This window comes from Myodes glareolus, chromosome 8 (genome assembly GCF_982192425.1).
Source record: "Myodes glareolus chromosome 8, mMyoGla1.1, whole genome shotgun sequence".
NCBI lineage: Eukaryota > Metazoa > Chordata > Mammalia > Rodentia > Cricetidae > Myodes > Myodes glareolus.
In genome coordinates this window covers 16,274,309-16,284,397 of record NC_142033.1, presented here as the reverse complement: position 1 = coordinate 16,284,397, position 10,089 = coordinate 16,274,309, and the positions used below count along the sequence as shown (strand labels likewise).

Genomic DNA, 10,089 nt, shown 5'->3' with positions numbered 1-10,089 from the left:
CCATATGTAGTTTCAATATTATTAATATTTTAATATTATTTAAATCTGGGCATCCAGACTTAAACACTGTTGTTCCTGGAACTTGGCGGTCCATCCCATTTCTTCATAAAATATTAAATGCCAGAATGCCATAAATGTTAATGTTATAGTATTAGAAGTAATTTTATTTAACAAAACTTATCATGATAAGTTGTACAGGTAAGTAACAAAATCGAAAATGAAATACTACACATTCTTTTTACACAAAATCGGTTCTTCTTCTTTATAACCGTATTAATAAAATATTTTTAAATACGCTTAGTCTTTTTATCCCCCAGTGGCTATGATGAAAGAGAACAATGCTCTCCATTGAATGGAGGCCTTCTCCAGTTTCTCATCGGTTATGCTCTCTACTGGTCTGCAGACACCTTGGTTGTAATCCTCTGTCGCCTACAAGGAAAGCCGTGGTGCACCTCACAGCAGCAGGGGCCAGTGGGGACTATTCTGCACTTGCGTTCGTTCTTGTTGTTTTAAAAATTGTTTTACATGCGCGGTGATGCCCACAGGTGACAGGAAACCAGTGTTTCAGGAGGAAACTTGATCGTATCTCTAGATCACTCAGGTATCCCAAACAAGTGTGCGAGTGCCTGCAGGCTTCAGGCTGGTGCCAGGAGCACATAGTTTTTGGATTGGTAAGAACTGCCAAATGACGCTTCATGAAATATAAATGAAAGAAAGACTCATGGAGCGCAATAAAAACCCTCCGCCCTTCAGTCTAGAAGGACCAGGGAGAGAAGTTCAGCAGCTACGGGATATGGCTCTGGGGGTTGCAATGGTAGTCTCCCTCCTGTTCAAAGGTAGGTCATTTCCTTTCTGTTTTTTTTTTTTCCTTACTGTAACGCTAAAAAAAATGTAAAGATTTAGTTCCTTGAAGTCGAGGTTGCCCCTGGCAAGGATCAGAGCAAGGAATGTGTGGATTAATCGGGTCTTTATGGAATAGATGCTCTTTTTCTCTCTTGGTTTATTTTAAGAAGGCTAAAATGATTGCTTTAAGCAATTTGGACAGCTACTGCCCTGCAGTAAGCCGTGTGCGGGTGATTGACTCAGCATGTAAACACACGGACTTTCTCCTAAGAATGAATGTATTTCAGTGTTCCGTGATTGTAATATTGCCAACGAGACAGCTAAAAAGTAGTCTGGAATTGCCCTTGTCAGGTTCTGGATCCCATCAACTATAGCGAGTTAAAACCAGAACAGAAAATGGGAATCCCTAGACAGACCCGCTTTGGATCTGTTGTTTGAGCACCGCGGAGACTCACCGGTCAGAGATGCTTTTCCCTACCACAGCCATGGCGGCCGCACTGACGGAAGAAGAAGCGGAGGTACGCATGACGATGCCTCCTACCACAGCACCGCGGAGCAACTGGACAGTTAACGACACAGAAGGTATCGCCTTGTCACTCTGTTTCTAGCACCTTCTTTGAAACCTTTAACAGAAAGTTGTATTGTAATAGAGACAACACTGGAAACATTTCAACCAACATTTTATTAGATAATTAGCTAGTTTGGAAAGACAGAAAGATGATGCCAAGCTGAAATGACAGGTAGATGTGCCAGTCAGGGGTTACTTTTTTGTAAAGGAGGAAGTGAAACAAGGGTGAGAAAAGCTGCCTGTCTTCAGCTACTTTCCTGGATGTGAGGTCTGGCACAGGTTCTGCTTGGATCCTGCTTGACTCCCAGTGACCCAGGTTATCCAGTGTAATTGCATTTGACTTTGCCGTTCTTGAGGAGCGTCACTGTATTTTGAACTCTGACAGCAAGCTTAACAGCCGCAAAAATTATTGATACAAGAAGCAGTGTTTTTCTTCGTCTTAGGAAAGGTCTTTTTTGCTGTTTCCTGTTGTCATTTTAGCATAGGCAGCATTTCCTAACCTTTTCCACCCAGTTTTTGTTACTGATGGTGGTCACATATTTTCTTTCCCCTTGACTGTGCATATCACAGAGGCTTCTGGCTGCTGCGGAGCATGGCGTTGGGCGTTGTGACAGGGCTTGCAAACCCATTTGAACCACAGATGAACTTGGAAAGTTCATTGCCTGTTAAGACCTGTGTCTGAATGGCTTTGCCTCCCTCACAGATCTCACAATGTCCCCTGATGTAAAGGCTGTGGGTTGTGATCAGGGCACAGGCAGCTCCTTATCTTGATTTCAGGGTCTAGCCAATAAAAGAAGGTGATTCCAAATAGTTCATTCCTGAATATTAAAGATAGTAATATCAAGCTGTTCCCCCTTTCCCCATGATTTTTAAACACCCAAGTTGTCCATTTGATTTTTGAGCCTCAATTCATAAAACTGAACTGTAGAAAATATAAAGACATGGTTTCATTTTAGTGGCAGACGGCAGAGCCATGTTTCCAGCACCCACCCTCCCCTTTTCCTTCTCATAAAGCAGAATGAAGTGCAGACAAAGTCTTCAATTTAGATAACAGAAATGAGGAAAGAGGGGAGCAATTGTGCTATATTTTTCCTTTGCACTATTTTATCCATGGAAAATCTTGTATTTTCCCCTTGTTTTGTTACAGTGCTGGCATGGACTCCAAGGCCATATGCATGCTTAGCAGATATTCTGTAACCGCAATATAACCCTTATTTTTACTTTTAACTTTAAAATATGAATCATATCTTATAAATGTTTTAAAGAAGTTATAAATAATATTCTCCTCCACAAGGGAAAAATGAGTCTCTCTGAAGTGCCCTTTCTTTGGAAATGGTATCTTTCAAATTTTCATATTTTCTAGAAAACCCTTCTTTAGATTTGGTTACATGAACTTGGTCACTCTTACATTAAGAGAAACATAGCGCAACTTAGATGAGAAATTCTCAGTGTCTCCAAATCAATTCCTAAGGTGATAAATTATGCTTAAGATACTATAGTCAGCAAATTGAGTTTCAATTTTAAGTTCTGGAATGTGTCTTCAAAGCAAAGTGATATGGTGTCCTGTTGGTATTCTATGATATAGACACTTCGTATTTTTCACATGAAAAGGAATGATTTCAGCTTTTTTTTTTTTTTTTGGTCTAAAGACACCTGGGTAGTATCCTCTTGGTCTCCTTAGGAATGCACACATGGTGTAGCATGACTAATGACTAAGAGTGAGGAGATGGTCACTCAGCACAACATAATATGGCAACGATTCAATTATGCAGTCGTCCCTAAGAGTCTCTCCCACTGCATAAGTGCCAGGGACCGCAGCGGTGTGTGTCACATCTGGCATGCCAGAATCAGTGGTACCCTGAAACACAGATGATTTTCCGAGCACCCTTTCCTGACACGGGTGTCCAAGAAGAAGGTTTTGGATCACTAGACTACACACCATGATTATTTTTGCAGTGCTGGAACAAAAGAAAGAAAAATCTGTCTCAGAAGCCACCTCTGTGGCTTTGCCACTGCTTTACGACACAGTAGAGCTGTCACTTAGTATGTGGTGGTGTTGCCATTGTCTGTGTCTGCCTGAGCCCCACATGAAGTCTGGCTTCTTATATCAGTCATAACAGCCCCTTGCTAGACAGCCAGTGGAAACGTTCCCTCTAATTAGCACCTCGTGGCAGTCGGTGCAAGAGTGAAAGGGGCTCTCGTCTTTTCCTCTGGACAGGGCATAAACATCTATTTTATTATAGAGCGAAGCCGCATCCAGGCCTCCCTGGCTGCTGCCCTCCCCATGCGGGGGAAATGCAAAGTGAAATGAGGCCTTCTTTCTAATTAGCATCAGGTACCTGGCTGGGAACCATAGTTCACTATTACCTGCTAAGCTGGAACCGATGCTGCCACCTTTCGACCAACCCACCTCAATGCTTTGTTATGTAGCTTCTAAGGAATGGGGCAGTCACCAATCCACCTCCATCCTGTAATTAATTAACAGCGTGCATAGAGATATGAACCCAACCTTTTGTGCAGAACACCCCACCTCCAAGAAAACCAATGTTTCAAAGGACAGAGAGCCTAAAATATTCTTGAAATAAAAAGCCTCTTTATACATGCATTGAATGTGTACTGTAAAAGCAGGACACACTGAACTGTTGATAACGTCTCTTCTTTTCTTAGCCGACTACATAGAGGAACCTGTAGCTTTGAAGTTCTCCCACCCTTGTCTGGAAGACCATAACAGTTACTGCATTAATGGGATGTGCGCCTTCCACCACGAGCTGGAGAAAGCCATTTGCAGGTAACTGCGAAGAACTCGGCAAGTCTTAGAGACAGAAGAAAGTGGCAGACGTAGCACGCAGTTCCCCCTGTTCTGTTTGTCCAATAAGACCAGTGCGCGTTAGCCGATCGGTATGTCTTCCCTGGAGAAGACTGTTTCTCCTGCTCTCCCCATTCCCTAGTTAGCTATAGCTCTCTGTGTAGGGGAGACATCCTGAGTCCTCCCTCAACCCTAGTCCACATTAGTTTGTCTGCTGCCATTGTCATTGTTCTGGTCATATTTAAGCAGTCACATTGGTGAGACCTCGTGGGTGTCACTTCTGCCATTTCTAGGAGAGCCAGTGTCACAGCAAGCTCTCTCTTCCTGTTTGGAATATGGAGGTGCTTAGAGGAAGAAGAGGGATGGGGAGGTAATTCTATTATAATATCAAAAATTAATTATAAAGAATAGGATGATGAAATGTCAAAAGAATGCGGAAAAATATTGCTTGATCTGATTGTGACCAGGCAGTCTTCATATTTAAAAATGAAGAAATCTTTTTCTCTAAACTACTTATCCATGTTACTCAAAATTATAGTTCCCAGACTGTAGCATGCATGAAACCTGGAGCTTTCTAGAAATGCTGACTTTAATGGTCTATAACTATCAAATCAGTATCTTCATTTCTAACAACAGGCAAAGATGACTCTGAACTCTCATAGGGTTGCAGAATGAGACAAACTCCCACAGAAAGAAAATCTATTCAAGAAGATGAAGCCCTGGAGCTGCCATGGTCTGTTTTTAGCCACTGGCTTGCTCAGTGAGGGAATAGGTGGAGGCAAACTGGCAAGACCCTGGTAAAGCTCAGGCTGCTTCTTTAGTGGACTGGCTCCCACGTATCTCTGCAAAGTTGTCTCTTTTCTAATTTGTGGAAGCCTGTCACCTGTTTGTTCTTCCGTCACTGAAGGCTTTAAGGCGGTGTATTCTTTTCTCTCTTTAAAGGTGCTTTACCGGTTATACGGGAGAAAGATGTGAGCATTTAACCTTAACTTCGTATGCTGTGGATTCTTATGAAAAATACATTGCAATCGGGATTGCCGTTGGATTACTAATTAGTGCTTTCCTTGCCGTCTTATATTGCTATGTAAGAAAAAGGTATGAAAAAGACAAAGCATTAAATGGGTTGTGTGTTCACTTGACAAGTGTTTACTGAGTCCCTACTGTTGACATGTGTGTCTGAGAAGACCTTCTGTAACATTTTGGTGCCTTTTCATTAACCCAGACAAGTGGTAAAAATTGCCTTCAGATGCAATAGAACAGTGCAAATTTAAAGTTTCCTTTCTTCTTATCTGTGTTTACCTCAGTCAAAGTTCTGAGTGGGAAGGACAACAGGCCTCTAGAAGACAGTAATGAAGTATGTCTTACTGACGATTACGAATTTAGTGTCTAAAACTGCATACATATTGTTGAGTAAAAACGAAGTTAAAAGCTAGGCATTGGTGGCACATAATTAATCCCAGTGCTCGGAAAGCAGAGGCAAGTGGATCTCTGTGAGTTCAAGGCCAGCCTAGTCTACAGAGAGAGTTCCAGAACAACCAAGACTGGCTACACAAAGAAATCTTGTCTCCAAAATCCAAAACAAAATTTAAGACATGCTTATTAAATAAATGAAAATGTGTGACAAATATGGGCCACTTTCTCCATAGCCATCAAGAGTATGTATCTTTAGCAATACTGTCTGCTGCTAAAAACCCAATATCAAGAACTTAATCTGCAAACAAGTTTAAATTAGTTATGTATGTACCATAGTATTTCAAATTTCCACATGCTAGTTATTTGTCATCAAATCCACACAACTAAGAAAAACTCAAAAATTAATGAGAGGCACATTAAGAGCAAATGTATTTCCTTTGTGGTACTTTCACTATTCTCAGTTTTTAAAAATCAACTAACTTCCATGACCAAAGTTAGAAGTGTCTTTTGCTTAATAAATGCCTAATCAGAAAGAATTGAATATGTGTTGTATTAGCTTTATTCTTGTCAAAGAGATGAAGAATAATAATGAAAAAGAGGAGGAAGAAAGCAAAGAGGAGAAAGAAAGGGAAGAGGAGGCAGAAGAGGAGAAAAAGGAAGAGGAGAAGGAAGAGAGGAGGAGAAAATGAATGAGTGGAGATTTGTAGGCATCCAAGAGCTGGGCTGGAAAGTCAGGTTCTCTGGAAGAAGGGTCTCAAATGGAGATGGTTATGCATGTGTGGTTGTGGGTGGTATCTAAGACAAAACCTGTAGTGAGGTAAGGAAAGCAGGCAACACAGCCCAAAGCTGCCAAGCAAAGGTGTGGCTTCAGCTCCAGTGCATTCTGTGCCTGATTCTCTAGCGACAGAGAGAAATCAAATGACATCATTGACCCATCCCAGGGAGGAGTGAGTCTTGGCTTTAATATTCCGCATCAGTTAATCATGGGTCACGATGCTCACAGTGGAGTAGTGATTGGGGTCTTAAGAAACCTGTTGACAGAGCACGCTGTTGAGCAGGGTGCTACTGTGCATGGGTTGCTTCCTGCGACTGAGTGAGGCATCCACCAGAAGACAAATGGCATCTAGGAAGAGTACTAAGAGCAACTGCTACATGCATGTGTGTGTGTAATCCATAGTGATCAAAACAGACAGCAAGCTCATGGAAACCAATGTTCTGTTTCAGATGTTTAAATCTGAAATCACCGTACATCATCTGCTCTGGAGGGAGACCAGAGCAAGGCAAATTCTTCAAGTCATTTGTCAAAAGCAGTGGGGACTCCGATGGAGATCTTCAGATGATACAGAGTGCGGCAAACTAGCTTGAAGATAATGGGAGTTTGGTCACAAAGCAATAAGAGAATAAAATTGACCATTGGTTCTCAAGTTTGCTGTCTTCGGGTGACACGGGAGCTACGTGAACAAGCTACGCAGACGCCAAGTTTACAATGCTACTTCGGGTTTGGTATTGTGTGGTCATTGCCACTGTAGGAGGACTTGTTCCATTCTTCTGATCATCTCAAATGTGAATTTTCATTTTAATCATTTACTCCACATCAAGTCAAAGTAGCGCCCTGCCTGTGTTCTTCATGTACACAACAGTTTACATCACCTGTCTCAACGGACCTGATCTCAAACCTTCTGTCCTCATGGGATTTCAGGAAATTTGGTATCAACTTCTAAATGAAACCAAGGAATGTCTCTCTGAGAGAACTAAAAATGCATTCAACCCGAACCACTGAAAGGAAACGGCGTACCCAAGCAAGCATAAATCATACGCAGCTTGGGACAACAGTATGCAAACTTTATTTGCGGAGTTTGGAATAGCAAAGGAATTCTCAAGAATGGCAAGTCACCTGGACAGTAAATCCTGAGTAGGCAAAACTGCTCCTGCTGTATGGATCATAAAGCCTTGGGTTGGGATAACTGGCCACCTGGTGCTCTTACTCATCATCCATCCTTCCATAAGGCTCACCTGGCGTCCGTCACCTGAACTGCAGTCCTAGAACTCACCAAGCAACTATAAGCCTCCAACTGATCCCAGAATGGAAACAGAGAACTCAATATAGGAACAACAGCTTGTGGGATGTTACCATTCTTGATCGATAACATATTTGTGCTTAGGTAAAAATGGAACAATGGTAGAAATACTTATTTAGACATCAGGATCCTTCATTTGAATTGTGTTTCTGCCACATGATCCAGTCTTGGACACGTCTTTTGCTCTCTTTGGGCTTTGGTTGCATTTTCTATAAGACCCATGTAGCTCTGAATTGAACTATAGAGGAAGAGAAAAAAAACCACAACTCCTATATCTGCACTGTAAGTGAGATAATCTTCAACACTTCCATTATCAGCCCCAAACCTAATACCAAAATACCCGTGGGTGGCATCCTTAGTATGTATCTTAATGTTCAGTTTGTAAGATAATAATTTATTTTTAGAGGAAATACAAAATGAAATTTCAGAGTGATAACAGCGACTGTTTTTCTTTCTGTGTTTAATCTAGAACTACAGACTTATTTTTTTCTCAGAAACAGAACAATTTGATCATGAGATTAATTCAAAGAAAGTGATACTTGACTATTCTTACAATAGCAGCTAGTCCTAAACCCGATGCGTGTACTGGCGTAGCGTTCCATCCACACTTTAGGTAGGTGCTCTACGCCCTGCTTTCCTCTGAGAGAAGGTGTTTCCTCCAGAAGGAATGCAGTGCAGCCGTGTGTGTGTCAGCACTTTCTGCATCTGCAAACTTACATCAAGCCGAAGGCTGGGGAGTGACAGTTCCACCCAGTGACTCCAGCAGCCCCACCCAGAAAACTGCCTCTTCCTGCGCATTTCAAAAGGATGGAGATTTTTGAGTCCAGGAAGATATACTGGAGGCCTACTTTCAACTAAGAACTACCTCTTTTTTTTTTTTTGGAAGATGCAGAATGTAATTTGTTTAATTGGCTCTTTCACTCAGGGACTAGAAACCTTAATGATAACATTAGGGAAGAATGCAGGGCAGATAAAAGAGTAATCAAAAAGCTGGGACTTTTCCAAATAATGAATGAAATAGGAAGTAATACTTAATCATTTGCATGTCCTTTTCAACATGGAAACTGCCACTGGGCCACAAGAATGGAGACCAAGAGGGTCTGGGACATTTAAGAGGATGTGGGATGGTAGGATGTGGAGATTCAACGGTCTTCCTTTCTGGAATCACTAGCCCAGAAGGTTTAGAGTTTCATCTAAATCTGCATTTGTTGTTGTTGTTATTATTGTTGTTGTTGTTTTATTACAGTCCTGGAGATTGAACACTGGGACTCATGGATACTAAACTAGTGTTTTAGCACAGAGCTACTCCCCAGGCTCCAGATGTAGCCTCCCACCTCTAATGGTGAATATCTGGATGACTTAAGAGAGAAGCCAACCTCCAGTTTGCAGATGCTTCCAGAAATAACTAAACAAAAGCTTTCTATTCCTCTTGAGAAAAGAGGAATTCCTGGTACCTCTGGAGAGGTGACATCACACACACTTACAGTCTGTAAGTGCCTGCCAATTTCAAACACACTAGCCTGACATTAGAATATCAGTTATGACTTCTGGATAGCAAATCAAAATGTTAATCGAAAGAGTAATACACATTCAATATTCTTCACTCACCGCAGACTATTTTTTAATCATATAAAACACGCCCAGCATAACAACACAGCAGCTTAGAGCACAGTTTATGGAAGCTGTCTGATCATGGGCTAGTGTATAAAATGACCTTGTGATCCTGTACCTACTGAGGTTCCTTTTGCAGGGAAGAATCTCTGGCATGCCTATGACGGTGGAGGAACATCTGGCAAATCAATAAAGTCTTTGTCTCAGAACTGCATTTTCAACTACACAGGGGGATTGTGTGATGGCAGGTTTCTGGTGTCTGTGACAAAACCAGACAGTCCAAAAAGTCCAACTTCTTTCATTCCCTTGTTTCGCCTTCGTGTGTCCGCCTTTCGGTTCTTGGAGACGGCATTCTTAGGTCATCTGCATTTATGAGCCCATCATTATATAGTAGTTTAGACTATGTAGGGGGTGGAGCAAACCTCATAATATCAGCCAGACCAAGCTAATAACTTTACAAAAAGAGATTCACAACAACTTGTCCCTGTAACCCAAATTAGCTTTTTAATGTAATCATGTTTGCATAGGATGATATTATAAATTAATCCATCTTTTAGAATTTCCTGCAACCGTTCGTATCTAACCCTTTAATTTTGACATGTCCGTTTTGGTGATGTCAATAAGATTTCCCTTCATTATATTTAATTGGAAAAAAATGCCATAAGAAAGTAAAAGACAATTTAAGCTGTTGATGTGGAGCACAAAGACAATTCATGTATGCAGAAGACTCCATGTAACCTTTTTTTTAATTAAAAATTTTCACCTCCTCC

The 10,089-nt window shown here is 41.4% G+C and overlaps 1 protein-coding gene across 2 annotated transcripts; it reads left to right on the top strand.

The window, feature by feature from the left end:
- The first annotated feature begins 681 nt into the window (after positions 1 to 681).
- Positions 682 to 10,089, top strand: Epgn (epithelial mitogen). Of its 2 annotated transcripts, none has more exons than XM_048425411.3 (5): positions 682 to 836; positions 1,327 to 1,425; positions 4,079 to 4,199; positions 5,160 to 5,312; positions 6,855 to 10,089. In XM_048425411.3, the coding sequence occupies exons 1-5, from the start codon at positions 707 to 709 to the stop codon at positions 6,988 to 6,990; spliced, it is 639 nt and encodes a 212-aa protein (XP_048281368.3). In that variant the 5' UTR covers positions 682 to 706; the 3' UTR covers positions 6,991 to 10,089. The 2 variants fall into 2 exon arrangements, with proteins under 2 accessions (XP_048281368.3, XP_085547782.2); XM_085691656.2 differs by having other exon boundaries at positions 751 to 836; positions 1,195 to 1,425.